This window comes from Amia ocellicauda, chromosome 14 (assembly GCF_036373705.1).
Source record: "Amia ocellicauda isolate fAmiCal2 chromosome 14, fAmiCal2.hap1, whole genome shotgun sequence".
In the NCBI taxonomy this organism is placed as follows: Eukaryota; Metazoa; Chordata; class Actinopteri; order Amiiformes; family Amiidae; genus Amia; species Amia ocellicauda.
This window is the reverse complement of record NC_089863.1, coordinates 16,632,504-16,651,212: the sequence shown is the minus strand read 5'-3', so window position 1 is coordinate 16,651,212 and position 18,709 is coordinate 16,632,504. Positions and strand designations below refer to the sequence as shown.

General features: G+C 39.5%; 2 protein-coding genes across 3 annotated transcripts; both read right to left on the bottom strand.

The window, feature by feature from the left end:
- Window positions 1-1,569: 1,569 nt before the first annotated feature.
- LOC136767942 (beta-2-microglobulin-like) lies at window positions 1,570-11,326 on the bottom strand. 2 transcript variants are annotated; one of them, XM_066722032.1, is made up of 4 exons: window positions 11,141-11,326; window positions 9,619-9,897; window positions 9,317-9,355; window positions 1,570-1,784 (listed from the first exon to the last, which is right to left on the bottom strand). In XM_066722032.1, exons 1-3 carry the CDS (start codon window positions 11,202-11,204, stop codon window positions 9,342-9,344), a joined length of 357 nt encoding a protein of 118 aa, XP_066578129.1. In that variant the 5' UTR covers window positions 11,205-11,326; the 3' UTR covers window positions 1,570-1,784; window positions 9,317-9,341. The 2 variants fall into 2 exon arrangements, with proteins under 2 accessions (XP_066578129.1, XP_066578128.1); XM_066722031.1 differs by lacking the exon at window positions 1,570-1,784 and adding an exon at window positions 7,515-8,924 and having other exon boundaries at window positions 11,141-11,324.
- A 1,552-nt stretch (window positions 11,327-12,878) lies between these two features.
- On the bottom strand, window positions 12,879-18,227 carry LOC136767937 (beta-2-microglobulin). Its single transcript, XM_066722023.1, has 4 exons — window positions 18,068-18,227; window positions 15,505-15,783; window positions 14,691-14,735; window positions 12,879-14,336 (listed from the first exon to the last, which is right to left on the bottom strand). Exons 1-3 carry the CDS (start codon window positions 18,141-18,143, stop codon window positions 14,722-14,724), a joined length of 369 nt encoding a protein of 122 aa, XP_066578120.1. The 5' UTR covers window positions 18,144-18,227; the 3' UTR covers window positions 12,879-14,336; window positions 14,691-14,721.
- Window positions 18,228-18,709: the final 482 nt, after the last annotated feature.

Sequence of the window (18,709 nt, the reverse complement as noted above, 5' to 3'; positions counted from 1 at the left end):
CATGGAAGGGAAAACTATATATATATATATGTAATAACTTTAAATACATAAATCACATCCTTACAGGAGCTCTTCAGAGGAGAGAGACCTACACCGCATCTGTTTTTGCAGCTTGTGGAAATGGGAAGCTGGTTAATTGTTAATTGCCTTAAGGACCTAGTCTTTAAATGATTTCCCTGCCCACACAGTGCGAGACAGTAAAAGCTTTCAAAGGGGCTTCAAAGGGGCTCTACAGCTGGGTACAATTTGACATTAATTGTGGGACAACTGTACTGCCAGCTATATATGTCTCTCAGGCGTTCTCTGGTTTGATTGAACTTTCCTTTGGTTTTGGGTTTGGTTGCAATGTGCGCCAAACTTTAATCTAGGACGGGTTGTGTTTCCTTAGCAGTAACCGGTAGTGGATAAGTCAGAGGTGTGTGTGTGTGTGTATATATATATATATAAATAAAATAGCATTTTAATTTCTTCCTCTTTGCAAAATCATTAGGAGCCAACTTATGCTTAGGCTGGCTTTGTTGTACAATATTCCCTTAGGTGTGTACATGTGTGTGTGTGTTTTTTACATACTGGCACTATTAGCCTCCTGGTGAGGTCTGTGCAGATGCAATGTAAATTGATTCTGGCTGTTAGTTTCGTATTTGCTGCTAAAGATTGGATAGGTTGATTATAAGCATTGTTCCCATGAATCTCGTAGCGTGGGAGACTGACAACCAGCAACAGAGGGAGGAGCTCATGTAGCTTTTTCACGTGTTTTTCCTTTCTGCGCTTCCTGTCACCCTTTTCATCTCCTTTTTGGGATCCTCAAAAACCCATCAGCCTTTTTTCTCCCCTTACTAGGCTTTGAGCTGCCACTGGTGGCAAGTTGCAATGGGGAAGCATCCCTGGCTGTGCTTTTTTAACCTGTCAGTCTCTCCTGTTTGAATGCTTCTAGAACAGTTTCTGGGCTGTAGAATAGATATCCTTTGTGAGATTCCAGTGCCTCTCTGCCACCTAGCCCCAGTCTGCATGAACAAATCACAGCCCCTACCCTTCTGCAAGTTAACCATGGTAAATTTACCATAGGAGTCCCATTTCACATGGTTTCACTGTGCTTGTGGCCTAGTGTTCCAGTGGTCTCCTATGGCTTCCACCTGCCTTCACTGGGCTTCACTAACACTGGACCATGGGGATAGCAATGATACACCATCAAGGCATTTTTATAGGCTTTTGTATTACCCCATGATCCAGTGTGGTAAAGTTTCCCTAGGAAAGCACTGTAAAACTACTGTACAACCGAAGTAAAATAAAAAGTAAGTTAAAAAGCTGTCTGGGAGAAACGGTTATGGGCGTGAGTGCAGGCAAACGGGTTTAGGCTTAAGAGAATATTTAGGCTTGGAACTCCATACTGGGACCACAATGAGGGTGTGGCTTGGTTTGGGTTTTGGACCCTTGGCAGGACCACACTGGTGACTTTCCCTGTGGCTCAACATGTGAAACCAGAGCACAGAGGAAGACTACTGTACTGTACTTGCTCAATCAAGTAGCAGATTTATTTTGTTTATTTCCTATTTTTATTTTTATTTTTCTGTAGCATGATCACACAGTAGCAAGGGCAACCAGCATGTCCATCACCTTTTCTGTACATCTGCTGTGAAGCAGTGTCGAGGGCAAGGTGCTCGATGTTCTCTGCTTGATCCCTCCTTGTATGACTGCCATGTATTCCTCTGGATGGAGGGTCTTGAGTCCTGCTCCTGTACAATAGCTACATCCCGGTGTCCTCTGGTTCTCATGGCAGTCGAGCTCTGAACAAAGTCAAAGGTGAAGGTGATATTCAAGCCGGAAGCTGATTATTATAGGCTACAGGAGACAAGTGCATTGTGGGAAAATTGGATAATGCCAGTATATATATTAATTCTCTCAGTGAGGTAGTTAATTATTTTAACAATGCAGGATGCTGTAGATCTCTGCAACCAGGGCTACTGTCTGCCTCTTGTGGTCAGTGTCTGAATGTTCCCAGCAGACACACATGTTCAACAGCTGGGTGACTGATCTCTGTAAGAAAGTCATTTAGCTGCCTTTTAACACTCATGGTGGGTGGTAGGGGAGTGGTCTCTGCTTCTCAGGCAAGAGTTCAATCAAGTGTAAAACCAGATGACACCGATTTACTCCTTCTGACTCCCTTGCAGGCTTCAAAGGTGCTGCTGAATTTGCAAAATGTGCAGAAACAGTTACAATTTAAAACAATTGTTGCCCCCTTTTTTCTTCTTCTTTGCAAGTCTGACCATTACAATTCCGGACATATTAAATTATGTTGCTGCTGTGGGATTAGAAAGACAAGGAAAGGTAACGGACAAAGCAATGGATCCCAATGGATAGCTTGTGTCCAGTGCATAGGAATTGAAACTGCATACAGCCCATACAGAATCAAGTGTACATTGAATTTTGGCATCTCGAGCGTGATCATGTAACGAATTGGGACAGAAACTGAATGGCAATCGCTCAATTATATCAATTCCAAATAAACCCCAGGCCCACGGACTGTTTTTTCCCATCTCAGCAGTGTGCCTTTTGTGTTTTGTTTTGTTTTTCCTTTTGAACCCATTTATAAAAACTTATTACAAATCTTCCAGCAAGACGAATATATTGAATGAATGTGTTTTGGCTTCCTCTGTATCGATTGTTCTAAATGAATCTGAATAAACTGAGCACTTTTTTGGGGGGGTTATTTGAATCCATGTCTCTTGTCTTTATTCCATGCCATTACATGCCAAGGGCACAATGGGACAGAGTTTGCTCTGGTAGGAATAGATTGGTCTCCGATTACCTTTTTAAGTCCATGTTCAAGCAACCTGTCTGTTCCTCCTCTGCCCGTGGAGGAGAGCATTGTCAGACGCATTCCTGGTCGCTGACTCAGCTGCTTCTCATTGTCCACCAGCTGTGACTCACGCAAAGTGCGGCCACTGCAGACACGGACGCGCTTAGACAGGCAGCCGGCCTGAAAATATGTCGAAACGTGCGTCTGGCAAGCCATCAAAGTAGGTGCTGTCAGACTGTGCGCCATGTAACCATGGAAAGAGACATGTTTTTTGTAAATACAAGCTAGAAAACTGCCATCCACGCCACGATGGAGCTAATCATTTTCAAACGATTCAAAACAAATGTACTTATCTGCTTATTTCCTAACTGTTGATGTTTGCAGTGAATTCCTATGTTGAAACGTATAGGTTTTCAAAGCATTGCAAAGTGCAGTACATTCAGGACACACTACAATCAGCATGCAACCCAGTACAAACGAGCTACCAGATGCAAACGTCATGGAGTTAAGACCCCGGTATGTGCGGCAGGGTGGGGTGTGCATAGGAGAAGTTACTGTTGGATTAGAAGAGTGCCAAAAATACATAAGTTATCAACAGTAGTAGGGAGCATGATTCAATATGAAAATGCCTAAGAGCAAGAGAGTGGGGTTGTCCAGGGGATTAGGAGGCCGTTTCACTGCTCCAGTCAGAACAGGTGTGTCTTGAGCAGACGCCATACCCGTCTCCAGTCCTGAGCCCATAGCCAGCATTTCACGCAGGTCAGTGGTCGGGCCATGCAGAGATCATTGGGAACAAGTGCATTCCTGCCACCCACGCTAGGCTTCACTGATTAACGACAGACTGCCATGTGCTCCCAATTTTCATAAATGTGATTTAGAGCTGACTGGGTTTGGGCTCTCGTCCAGGCACGGGGGCGGAGAGCACTGATATTAAGTTTGAAGTTATGATATTTCTTCTCCAAGGCATGTATTTGTAGGACATGGGTCACACCAATCACTGGGCTTTCGTTTCTAGTGGATATTGTGGAAGAGAGCCAGAGACGTCACTTCCTGGGGTTCCTTCATCCCACCACCAATTTATCCTATGATCACCCCTTCTTAAAAGGTGGGAAACACACACACACACACACACACACACACACACACACACAATTTCATGTGTTGTTATTAGCTTACATGAAAAGCCTGGGAGATCTAAGTTAAGACCACATAGTAGCATGGACACATTCTTGATCTGAGGAATTTCTTCAGATGTCTGGTTCCTATACAAAAATGCGGTCACATTCTTATGCACGGAAACCTTTGCTCTAGCGAGGCTGCAATGAGGCTTGACATGTGAATGAACTTTTTTTCTTTTCCTCTCTCCAAGACCTGTTCAAACTAGTTTCTCTCTCCCCCTCTCGTTTGTAAATGCTTTCAATTAGTTTCGACAAAAGACCATTCCTTTTTTCCAGTGACCGTCTCCGGCTTTTTTTAGCATCTGAGTCACTCTTCCTAAGAAAAGAGATGCGGGCTTATATACGAGGCCCGGCGAGCTGCGTCGTGGGCTGCTCGGAGCGGACCAATGGCGGCGTGGGAATGGGGTGCCCGGCCACGCCCCCTCGACTCCGGGTGCCAACCGGGCATTGCGCCGGCGTGAGCTGTGCGGCAGGGAAAGGGCAGGATCTGGGCAATAAGCACCTGAGGCTGACTCATCCCGGGCTGCCGGGTCATGCGTCCAGCTCCACACTACTCAGAGAGTAACTACTTCTTTAGTAACAGCTTCAAAACAACAACAATAGTGTAACAACGACAGTTTTAGTTGTTTTTTCCAACATACAAACGCTGGCAAGGCATCGACTGCTCTAGGAGTTGGTTGCATTTTAAGATATGGGCAGATAGGATAGTTAGCTAACTTTATAATAGCCTCGTACGATTGTATTATAATTGTTGTGGCTATATTATATACACACTGGGTAAGAGCCCAGATATAAATAAGATCATTATAATAACAATATTATTTTGTCTAGGAATTATTATTATTAATAATAGGAATTAAGCTTACAAAACGACCGCTTTTGTGTTTAGATTGCCTCTTTCTTTATTTAAACGGTCTATGATATTCTGAACCCAAGTGTCTATGTGCAAATATGAGAACCGATTTTAATATCTCAGTGCCATTAAACCCCAATTCCGTGACTTCTGTAAGGCGGACATTTGTGTCGTCTATGAGACACTTTCTTCATTCGAGTAGCCATGCACAGAGACACAGCTTGAACATGACTTTTCAAAGGACGGTATTCATAAAAAGAAGATAAAGCGACCCTGGCATCTTGTGGACAGTATTGAGCATTGCAGCGGAGGTGGAGAAAGAGCAGTTTACACTAGTAGCCTTTTCAAATATGGTTGACTTACATACACGCTTGTCTTGTGTAAAAGAAGATATTTTATTATCGTTGATAGTAACTTAAAATACACTGATTTGGGGTTTATAGCAGAAATTAGGACTACTTTAAAATGTGTGCAGTAGTATTTAAGTTGCTTCTTTTGAGAAATCATAGGACATAGTAGGACATAGTACACCAACTCAAACCCCTACACATTCAACTCAAGTTAAACTATTGACTTTTATAGTTGTATGTACTGTACCACACTGTCACCACTGTTCTGTGTGTAGGCTAAACTATACCATATTTTGAAGTGCACAGTGCATTTTACCCTATTTTTTTTTACCATGGTACACTGTATCATGTTGGTACCATGTTTGTAACATGCTTTTGCATACTATTGCATACTCCCTCCATTATTCTCTACAACTATACCAAAGATAGACTCATCCTGCTTTCTTTCAGCACCACTGCCAGCTGTCCGCTTTCAATGATTATGAACATGGAGCATATGTCACGGTTGCTTCGTGAGAGCACCATAAAGCTAATAGAGAAAGGACCCAAGTGCAGAGCTACTACACTGAGCAGACAGAATCCAAGGAGAATCCAATAGCGAGGTTGAGGTCACAGGCAAAAGGTCGAAGTCCAGGAGGTCACTAGAAACAGGTAAAGGACAAGGGGCTAAGGCGAACAAGGAACCAGGAGAACAACGGCTCCGTGAAGCAGAAGCAGACAACACTTTGCCAAGAGTGAGGGCAGTGAGGGGTTTATAAAGGAGAGCAGAAACTAGGAAGACAAGAGCAGGACCAATGAGAACAAAGGACAGAAGCAGAAGTGCACAAGGGTGAGGAGGAATGTTAATTGATAGAATGAAAAAAGGAAAGCAGTGAAGGGAGCAGGAAAAGGCAAGGGAACATTGGCGGCCTCTAGTGGAGGAAGAGGGTCAGGGAACTGTGACAGTATATATGTATTTGATGTTCATTTTGTTTTTCACATCTGACTAAATGACCATGGCATAATGTAGCCACTAGGACTAGAACACAGTAGAGTGGAAGGACGGTAGTGTTAAAAGCAAAGAGCATGAAATTCTGACAATACATTAATCTTATAGCCTTATAGAACATTTTCCTTATTGATCAATTTATTCTGATAAAGTTTCTATAAATTTCATACACACAATGTTGTAATATTGTTTGAAATAATGCTTCATTAGTTTAATTTTGGGAGTGGTGTCAAAAAGTTGCTTGTTGAGCCACCATTCACATTTTGGTTGTTGTAAAATAATACAAATGTTTAGAATTGGATTTAGGGCCGAGCGCACCAACAAAGATTAAACAAATCTTGGTTAAGTGCTAACCTTGAATTAGTTAATCCAAGATTACTTTTAATCATGGTTGCAATGCACCACAAAAAGGTAAATCAGGAATAATAATTTATGATTAACGACGATTTTTGCAATTGCATATTGCTTATTTTAAAATGATAATGCATGTTTTTGCACCAATGTTACATACAATACTTGTATACATTTCTTCTAATTTAAACAATATAGTGGTTAATGATTTTATTTGTATTGTATATTATGACCATTATCAATACATTGAGATACCTATGCTAGCACTTTGCTGCTTCTTCTATTTATGGTTTATGTACGTTATTTTATTAAATATTATAATTTACATGTTTTTTTGTGGTTTGTTTGCTTGCTTTTTTTAAAAATGATATAAGTTACAGGTAAAGTTAACAGAACTTGTACTTCCTCATGAGAAATCTCTTCTGTTATAGCAACAAGCCTGATGAGAGCAGATAAAAAGGAAGACACCGGTACAATCTAATTTAATAAAAATTGATATCTCAAACTAAGCAGATCAACACATTTTTGAGAAGCACCTGTTACTGCATGCATTGTACAAATGTAAACCACCTCCAAGCCAGGTTTCAAATGAATCCACATTTCACATTTAAGCCTGGGTTAAAAACAGTGGTGCAATATGGTTTATATTTTAAGAAATGTTTAACCTTGGAATAATATAAAACCGATCAAATATACAACCTGGATTTTTGCAACCTGGTTGAAGTATCTGAGGCCACTCTATCCCAGTGGGGTTCAGTAGGTTATGGGATTGAGGTTGGGATTCCGAACAGATGCGCCCATCTCCTGGCATTTGGCTTCATATCTGCACCAAGGACTACATTGTCATTTGTTTTGTTTTTTGTTATTTTTAATTATTTTTAACACTACCAACAATTAATTATTCATCTATTTTTTTCATGATCTAAATCCTTAAAATGATTCCTTCCCAGTCCCGTATTCTTTGCCCCTAACAAAAACACACACACAGAGACCAGTATCACTCCTACGACTTTTATTAAGTCCCCTGACTAGAAGAAATTAAAAATAATTATAATAATAATAATAATATTAGTGCAGACTCTCAATCACAAAATCAACAGAAACCTTTTAAAGAGCTCCCCATTTTGCTTGTCAAATTTAAGACATTCAATAACCAAATAGCCAGGTAATTAAATACAATTATGAATCCATAATAAAAACTTTATGCCAATATAAAGGGTATGAGTTTGATGCTGAAATGCACCCCAGTATAATATAAATATTAACAAACTTACATTTTTGGTTCAATTAATTTCACTTATGTCTTACTTTACAACTGATGACTAAAATGAGTTTTGTACTGGGAGGTGTAAACTTTGAATATATGTATTTATTGATTCGAGAGTAATTGAATAATTTATTTACACCCGGCTGGCATGAGACAGGAGGCAAAGACAGCAAAAAACACACACACAAAGGTTTATATTAAAGGATCTGTTGATTATGTGAGTTGTTGTGCAATATCAATGCTTTGAATGATCACCAACATTGGACATCGATAACATTGACTATTATCTATGACAATGTGAAGGATATATGAGAAAGCCACAATCTTCCAAGCCACTGTATATAGGCTTATAACTCAACAACAGTAATAATATAGTATGGATTCCCCAAAAAGTGCAAAACATTGCAAAAAACATCAGAAGAGATTCACCCCAAATCCATATTGGAAAAGAAAAGAAAGGAAATCTAAATATTTCTTACTTTTCAATTATTATTTTGGATAATAATGGCTGTGAATAAAAGCTTGTATAGAAACAATAAGCAGTCAACAAAACATTGCATCCCTATATTCATCCTTTTTTAAAAGCATAGTCTACAGGATTACATATTAAAATCTCTTTTAAGGTTTTTAGTTGATGAAAGTGAACTCCAAGTTTCTTGGGACAGATCAAATCGAACCTTTGACCCACCCGCTAATAGCAAACTACAAACCTGTACATCATAGCGGTTACATTTTAAGTCATTTTCTTATCAATGTCACAGGCAGATACAGACAGAATCACATCCTTTTTTGGCCCCGCTGTAGTGTTTGTTTGAAGGATCATCTGTCATTTCCCGGTATGAATATGTTTGTGTTTCTAAGAATGTATTCTTGTGACAGATAGCACAAAGATTAAAGATTACCTACCGCTTATTTAATCACACACTATTTCTGATTTGCAGAAGTATTTGTTAGAGACACTGTTATTAATGGCTGGGAGTGGGGAAGCGGAAACATGCTACTGTCCTGACTGAGTGATCGACTGTGGCATAGATTCTGCAGACATTTTGCAATAAGGGCAAGTAGGATTATTCTTTGCAGCAGAGACAAACAGTGCAGACTACTTTTGGAGGGCAGTGGACCCCATCTTGTCAGGTGTCTCTGAAAGCAATAGAGGTTAAATTAAAATGCAGAACCACTGTAGTATAAAATCGTGTAACTATAAATTCTTGATGGCACAGGTATTGTCACAACTTCGAAGTAGGATAGGATCACAATTTTGACTGTTTGGGTTAATCCATTGTAACAATTGTGTCTTAGGACCTTTCTGATTGGATGGATTGAGTTTTGGTTAACTTGTTTTCCAACATTTAAATCCCAAACTATGAAAATCTGTAGTCAGCCCAGGACTTTTTGAGAAGTCAAGACAAACACCTCTACTGTCATGACCTATTGACCAGCATGTCAATGCCAGCAATGGAGTGAAAAGTTGAAGTTATGGAAAACATAAATGATAAATACTAATTAAAAAACAGTTTAGTCAATATACTTACAAGTAGCCCTCAGCTCCAAAATCTCTTACATATCAGGCTCTGCAAATGAACAAAGGGGAAATAAAAGTCTGATCATGTATTACTTTACTAATTAAGTGCTTAATTAATTCAGATATAATAAATAAATAAGCTCATAATAAAATTACAACAGGCCCAAAACATACTCAGAAAGCGGCCTCCTTATATTAGCTCCATAGCAACACCCTCTGTCTCACTCGTTAAGGCTTAATGATTACCTTAATGAGAACTGAAAATTAGTGTAAGGACACCTGGAAGAAAAGGGGCAGGCCCCACTGTCTCACCCCAGCTGAAGGTCTGGCCCTCGGGGATGGTGCTGTGTGTCACTCTGCAGGAGTACTCATCACCCTTCTTGGGAGTGAAGGGCGCAGTCTTGGTCAGGTGGAAGCGCCAGCCCTGCTCGAAGGCCAGGTCGGACTGCTTGAAGTCAGTGATGGGGTGTCCGTCCTTCAGCAGGTCGATCTTGATGTCAGGGGGGTGGAAGCCGCTGACGTGGCAGATCAGGGTGTTATCCTTGTCGAACTCGCCTGGGTTGCGGCTGTACACCTGCACCTTGGGGCGTTCTGTGAATGTACAGAAGAGGGACAGACAGAGAGCAGACCTGGGGTCAGTTCGTTAAAATGAAAAATTAGCCAAAGGGCATTTTTTTCAACTGCAGTGAGATTTCAGTTACAGTCATGCCAGACTCGTTCACAACTTTCAATGGACGCCAGGAACGCAGCTTCAAATATTAAACCCAATGCACCAGTCACCCGATTCTTTGTTTTTAATTATTATTAACCCTAGGCTGCAGCTCTGGTGTGCAGGAAGTCCCTCCTTCTATTGATTACACATATATTCTTAATAATTAGCTGAATTTAGTATAAGCTTCATTTAAACTGTTAAACCCCAAATGTCAGGATTTGAAGAACACCGCTCTGGTGTTATGTGTGTTTCTGTCCGCAAGGGGGAGACCTCTACCCCTACCTGCCGTACAAGGTTTTCATGAAAACATTCTTTTAAATCAATTATTAGAGGTTGCTTTATTAACAATTTCAATAACCAACTAAGAGACAATTACTTGAATAAATAAGTCAAGATTAATGAATTCACTGTGATAAGTAGTCCATCCCCGCCAGCTGTTCCCTTCATCCCCGGGCCGATTTGTGCGCACGTCACTGCCCACTATCGTAGGAGGCTGGACATTGATTTTGTACTTACAGATACTAAACCATTTAATAGAAACAAATCTAATTTCCGTCAGTTATATAGTTACATTACATTAGTAATCATTATCGTATTATATATATATATATATAAAGCCTGTATGTTTCTCTTTTTGTAACTGGACAATAAGGTTTTTATCTTAATTGAATTTGTTTTGTAAACGACCGTAAAGACGAAAAATAAAGTCTGGCATTATATATATATATATATATATATATATATATATTCGTGTCACGTGCTACCGCGTCATAGCCACTTTTTAGTTTTTTAAATTGCTGTTCATATGCTTATTGATTATATAGGATTTGTGATTATTCTCCATATGTTCTCTTCTCCTATTGGTTTTTGTTTGGTTTGACAAAATGTTTTTTATGACTAATTTGCCCTGTTTTTGAACGGTGTCCATGACATTCGTAGTGGTGTTTATCCCCAATAGTGACGTGTTTACTATATTACACTGTAAACGTGGCAATAGTTATAAGACATTGGGTCCAGGTCTGCGCAGTCAGACTAACACAAACTAAATCCAGCAAAGCCACGAACGGGCCGTAAGAAGTGGGACTCTGCAAGTACTAACCTGGCAGTTTGTGTTTTACTTACCCTGTACTGCCGCCGAGTTGTGCACGACGACGCACAGCAGAGCAACACACAGGACGATCTTCATGTTTAATTCAGCTTTGGATTTCTCTTCAGACAAGGAGAGCAGCGTTTCTTAAGCTCCTGCCACTTTGTAACGAAGCACACGCGTCATAAGTGCTCAAAGTGAAAGTAAACGCGTCTGTGCTGCCGGCTTGTACCGCCCGGGTTTCCGCCAATGAGAATCGTGTTTTACTGTCGCTGGGACAGGGTTTGTGGCCAAGGTTGCTGCTGTATCCTGACTCGCTGTTTTATTCTGCAGTTACACAAAGATCCGTGAAAGTTACCCAACACAGCATTTAAATAATAATCATCATAATCATAGTACACTCAATTAAATGTAACACATTCAGAGATTGTTCAAGGACACCACCACTTCATTTTAAAAATGACCAACTTAAAATACAAGAATGTGTTTCTCACACACAGACTTGTTTAAAAGACACATTATCGTGTTGTGCTTTGGTCAATTTTGAACACAAAGTTGTTGTCTTTTGAACAAACACACATTGTTCAATTTAACACATAAGTTCTAAGAGTGTATTGTCGGCATCATATATAAATAAAGTAGGCTACATATAAATATATACATATTGATTCCAAAGATAACAAACAAATCACCCGCAGTCATATTCATTTAAGCACTTCACATACGTGGTGTAAAAACGACCACGTCCTTGCAAAGTGAAAATAAAACTCATACTATTTGATCGCCAGGTTAAACAGGTTAAAATGCCAAACCCATTCTCTCCTGATATCCCAAAGGCAATTCAGAAAGCAATAGTCTAAATGTCTTCATCGTTCATAATAACAGGTTATAATGTTTTTTTTTTAAAACAGATTAGTTTAATCTGATAATATAAAGTTTTTAAACCTATAATAAACTAATTGATTTAACTCAAAATTAATTATGTTTCAAGTATTTGAGGCAGTTACCTATACGACTCTTCTTTTGTTGCTTTAGTCATTTTTTAATGTTCTTGACATATTTTTTCCTACCAAAAAAAGAGGTTAACTTTACTCTGCAGTCATTAACAGTCCTGTGAAGGATTATTCTTCGTGGTTGCCGCCTTGTAATTTACAATTAGCAAGAGATGGGCAAAACTGAGAAACGTCCCTGGCATCCACTCAAAGATCCCCTCTAAGGTTATTTACAAAATTACATTTCTTTACTTGGGTGTTGTATGTGTTTCATATAACCATTAAAAAAATTACCATATTACACATGTATAAGAAATGTAGGCCTACAGACCCATGCCAGTCAGTAGGCAAAGCAAGTCAACATACCAGTCTGATATAGCTTGAGTGGCTTGGTCTGAATCTCACATAGAGCGCAGATTAACCCATTAATTGGTAATTAAACTAGTGTATAAACCCTAGAATCGAATACCACATTTGCGAGATAATTACAATGTTGCTGCATGAAGGTGGCAATCTGACTAGGAAGTAGACCAAATCAAAACTCTGGCCTACATACAATTACAAAATGTGTACACAGTTAAGTCTTGATTTATCATTAGAAGCCACTGTCTAGTAATGATAAATAAAAATGTGGTTGGGTACAAAGCTGTCACATGAGATTAGCACAGGCAAAGTTTGGATTTGGTCTAGGCCTGAATTTAAAAGTGATGATTTCATTTTTTCCATTGCATATGTTTTCTTCTGCAGTATCACATGAAAAAAAAAGACAGAAGAACAAAAGTTCATTTTTGTATTTTTTTTTATTTAATGAAAAAACAAAATGTACACCCTCAGCATTTTTCAGAATACCCTAACAGCAATCTTACAGCATAATGTAGGGAAAAAGAAGAAAAAACAATCATTATTTACAATGTGATTGTTTGTGAGAGAAAAGTATCTGTGTTCTCCAATAAGTGAGTTTTGACACTTATCTGCAAATGCTCTGAAAAAGTATTATTAAATTACAAGCAGATTGTGTGTTACTTTGTAATTAAATATTTTTTATATATAGAATTCGATTGACATATTCCAGATTTTAATATTTTAACATTTAAGCCCCTGCTTAAAGTAATACATGCAATTTTTGCTTATAAATCTTATATTTCAGAGGTAGTCCCCTGGCAAAGAGCCGAATAACAGTTGGTTTTGCGGGGGACAAAATGTGATACTTATCACATTGCCTTTGAGGAGAACTGAAGTGAAAGAGCATGTCATAATCTACATTAACTACATACTTGCATGGGTATGAAGGGGTCTAGTGGGAAGTGGTGAGCGACAGTGCTGTCTACCTCGACCAACACACAAAACACAAAGTCAAAAATGTCTCATGGTTTGGTTGAGAGGAGCTTGAGGGGTATGACATTTTTAATATGTAATCTTATGACTTTTCCTATACAGGTGTTCACTGTACTTTTCTGATACAGTATTGCAGGTGGAATGTAGAAATGATCAGCCTCCAAATTGATCTAATTTTGTTTCTTTAAAGCCGCAGAATCCCAGAAGAATATAAGACCAAGACAAGGATTTGACACCTACACCTTTTTTTTATTGCATCACTGCATCATAACTGGCAGACGACATGTAAACACAGTCTATCTGATCTTCCATGGAAGCCCAATTTCTACCACAGCTTGTTTTAAAGCTTCAGGTTTGGGCAGGTTTTCAGGTTTTCCATGTGCTACATTTTCATTTTCATTTGACAGCCCAAACTCACGCCAGACTCCTAACCCACCTGAATGGAAATGTGTGAACACCGATCAGGTATCAAGATGGTAGATAGAGTTAGAAGACCAAAGCGAAGAGTGGCAAAGAGGTAAGAAAAGCCCTGTAAGAAAAGTGTGTTTCAAAATCTGTCTGGTCTTAAAATCTCCTAAGATTGTAGGCCCTAGTTCGTTATGGCTTGCATTCGGTAATATGCACACTGTACAAAATCAACAGATAATCCCGTCACACACAAATATTTCTAATAATAAAAAGGTGCACTATCCCTCTCCCCTACCATCCACATTTACAGAGCCTCCCCCCACCCCTACAATCCCATCCCAGAGTCTAAGGTCAGGAAGATCACATTGGAAACTGAATTAGTTTTATAGAAGAGTCACAATGAATTTATGATGTGTTATTGGTAAAGACAGTTGTCCATACAGATTGGAGAGAAACAAAATGAGCTACAGCCAGTTGGTTTTGGTGTGATCTCAACCTGAAACACAAGAAAGAAGAGAGAGAAAGTCAGGTATTTGTCAATGATGTCAGATCTGCAATTATTATAAAAAAAATTTTTTAGCAGACATATTAATCCAGGGCGATTTACACTTGTTACAATATATCGCATTATCTGCACAGTGGGGCCTGTTACAGTTAAAGCAAAAGATACACATTTTACTGTTCTTGTGTGTTTTTCTTCTCTGCTCAGTGCCGAAATAATTAAAACAGCCTTTGATTTAGTCATCTTCCTCTGTTTATTGCCTGGCATCTGCACCCGTTTGTCAGAAAAGCATCATAAAAGATGTGATAAATTCATTTCCAGAACGAAAAAAACTAAAAAATGTCTTACCATAGATTGAATGGTGATTCTCTGATGGACTCTACATGTCGGGCTCTGAAATACAAAGAGATCGCAACATTAAATAACTATATATTTTTCTTAAACCAGGGAGCAATACAATAATATCAGGGTCTATCAGTTACCTCTATGAACATTAAAAGTACACCTAAAAATGCCCTGACACAAATATGGTTGTTGATTTTGAGTCAGGCTTTAATACTCCAATTTAAACCTACTTTTCACTGCTGCAGACAGTTTTCTTTTAAATAATTATTTCAAAATGACTGACACATTTTACTGAAGAGCAGATGTCAGACAGAGACAGAGTATTCTGATCTTTCACTCAGTTACTTCCTTATTTATGTGGCTTATGCGAGATTATCAGATCTTATTTGTACAGGTAATCATTTAAAACATGGTGATTTCAGACAAAACATTGCAGAGTCTGGCGAGGATTGAGGTAGAAAATGCAGCACTGCAACACCAACTAGAAGCCACTACAGCTCTCTGAGACTGGACACTGTAACCCTGGTTTCAAAGCACAGCATCTGGCACGACTGACGCTCCTGAATGCTGCCAATGCACTGAAGTCCTGAATTGGGGTCAGCCAACCCTTGACTGGGAGAGCCACACTGCTTTCTGGGTCTTTTGCTGCTTAATAGAGCTAGTTTATGGGCTTTGTTGGTCAAAGTTTCCACATGTTCAAGGTGTCCAGCGAGGGTTAACTGAGAGTGGGAAAACTGCAGGACAGTGGCTGTCACCCCCCCCGGCCAGTTCTGGATCCACTGAAAGAGGGAGTATAGAACAGGCAGAAGTGTCTCACCCCAATTGTAGGTCTTGCCCTCGGGGATGGTGCTGTGTGTCACTCTGCAGGAGTACTCATCACCCTTCTTGGGAGTGAAGGGCGCAGTCTTGGTCAGGTGGAAGCGCCAGCCCTGCTCGAATGCCAGGTCGGACTGCTTGAAGTCAGTGATGGGGTGTCCATCCTTCAGCAGGTCGATCTTGATGTCAGGGGGGTGGAAGCCGCTGACGTGGCAGATCAGGGTGTTATCCTTGTCGAACTCGCCTGGGTTGCGGCTGTACACCTGCACCTTGGGCATTGCTGTGAATGTACAGAAGAGGCACAGAGAGCTGGGGTCAATTATAGTTGCAAACCCGTTTTTAAATTAGACACAGCAGGTTTTTCTGAGTCTGAAAATTAGTGTTTCCCCAACCATTATACCGGGGAGGTGGAGCATGTGTGCTTGGGTGGTTATGTTTTTTCTGTCATTCAAGAGGGGGCAGCTCATGAGCTTGCCACCCCCTTGAATGATACAAAAAAAGAAAAGAAAAGCTCAAAGGCACATGGTGCCACCCCTTTCTCTTGTTTAATATTGGGAACCCCCCAGTCAACAGTCCACCTGAATGTCCCCCAGTCAACTACAGAAATTATTTTTTGGGGGTGATATTTATTTACAATGAAGCTGCACAATTACAATGGCAATAAAGCAATAGCAATAGCTAAATAAATAACATTTGCATTGAGAACAAAGAGGGTCGGAGTCTGCTCCTGTAGTTGGGCTCCTCAGTTGGGTTTATATTTCACACTGTCCTTTTGCAGCGCATAGCTTTTAGTATGAGTCCATTATGACAGGTATGGTACACAACAAGACATTCTAGAGTCTGGAGAGAGAGTGTTCAGTTCATCCAATTTATCATTTTATTAGACCACTTGTGGAGCTGAAAGCTGAGCTGGTACCACAACCAGAATACACTTAATAATCCTCAAGGAATGAATTCTCACTACAGACTGGCTGCAGGTATGTCTTTATCTTACAGATTTTCCTATCAGGGGCCTTATTTGCACTGATTTAACAATATGTGTTTGGCCCTGGATTGGCGTGCTGAGACGGAGATCACAGAGAGATGCTGGTGGGATTAAGAGCTCCAGGTGTTTCTACACTTTATACATCTTGCCAGCCAGCACCATCCAGGGATGGCTTTTAATAGTGTATTAGTTCTGGGATCTGCTGGGTTTGGGGTGGGTAAAACAACAAGGCCAATACAGAGGCAGCCATCTTGGATACAAGGGCGTCAAAGCACGTGACAGAAAGCAAGGCAAAGAGATCCGTAAAATACAACTGAATTAAAATAGATCAATGTGAAGGCACACATGATAATAATACAGAATCTGTGCATGTTTTATTTACACTTACACTTACATACCTGGAAGGTTTAAATACATTTGATCTTTTCCTACCTGAAGATTTTCAATAGGCCTACTGTACTTGATGTAATGATTTAAAATGCCAAATAAATGCTTAAACGTGTTTCATTTTTGTGTTTAAAATGAAAAGAACAAGGAGCTAATGATATACCTTATTCCATATAAACCCACAGAATATTTTAGCAACTTGCCAAGGAAGCATTACAAACTGCTACGGAATCGCTTCTCAGTTAATAAGTAGCAGAAAGTGAACTCCAACAATGAAATAAACCGCGATCAGGAACAATGTATTGATTTGCAAATGAGCAGGTAGGGGTAAAGTGTCTCCCTGGTCTCTATGAAGTTAGCGCTGCCTGCTGGCTTCACTGCTCTGGTGCATCACGAACTCATGTGGTTTCTCGGAAACCAGTACTGCAGGACAGGGGGCGCTGTTTCGCTAATAACACATACATGCCTGTTTATTGTTATATTAAAAACGTGCTAAATTAAGTAAAAACTAAATATTCATAACTTTTAATCGTATTGTTCTCTTCCAGAATTAGTCACCTTTGTATACATTAATACGAGCTACTTAGGTTGAATAAACTGTAAGCGGTGAAACGTGTTTATTTACTGATCGTATGTATAGCAGCAAAACCGAAAGTGCTTTTAACTTGGCTTTGAGGGGAAACACCTGACACTCCGCCAATTGCACCATTCGCCGTGACAACTTGCATATTTCAACTGACTGTTGCCCCCAAATAAACGAATGGGGGTTTCCAATGACACACCACATTTGAAAATATAGCCATAATAGCAATTCACGGTTTTAATAGATCATTTGGCTATGCGTTAAAAGAGTGTAAATTAATGGTGTAGATCATTGACTTATTTTAACATAAATTCGTCTTGTAGTAAATAGTATTAGATAGTAACATACATACATACACCAATAAATAATGTATATTACCATAAGAATAAACCATAACCACAAGACAATTCAATTACGTCATAAACGTTTAAAACCTCAACCTCCTTTACTTATTAATACAAAGATGCAACGAACATGAATGATAAGCAAGAAGGGATGACACAGAAAAATAAAGACAGCTATAGCACGACCACAAAAACTTATGACATTGTTATGAACTCCACATGCAGTTAAGTGGATGTTTTAATTTGATAAAGTACACAAGATTACCTTCAATCGCGTCGCCGGTCTGTAGATAAGCAAAACAGGCTACAAGCGTAGCAAAAATAGTAAATTTGAGCTCCATTTCCCGGTTTCGTGTTTTGCAATTGTATGTGACTATCTATGTGCAGCACCTCTGTGAGAGAAAGCACAGAAAATGTGGAGCGGCGGGGCTGGACACAGTATAATAGCGCACCGCTGAGAGGCGGATCCGCACGCTTCCACCAATCATGGGCTGCAGTCTCCTATGATAATGGAGTACCCAGGCAGAGTTGATCATTTTAGGTTCAGAGCACCCATAGTGAAAGAAAATACAGACTCTTAGACAGACCAAAACAAAAAAACATAAATAAAACTAGTTACATTCTTAGAACCACGCAATAGGCTACTTTGTTGATGGTACGCCATATAGACCACACCACATATTCAGCAATCTTTTACTTGTTTCATATCTTTATTATTATTATTATTATTATTATTATTATTATTATTATTATATTAGTAGTAGTTATCATATTAGTGTTTGCCCAGTTATAAACTTCTTATTTGTGAATTCATCACACTGGCAACTGTCCAGGGTCCTGTCCGAAATTGTTTCCCACAGACCCCTAGTCACTATTCAAATAACGCTCATACAAGTACTTCTTCATG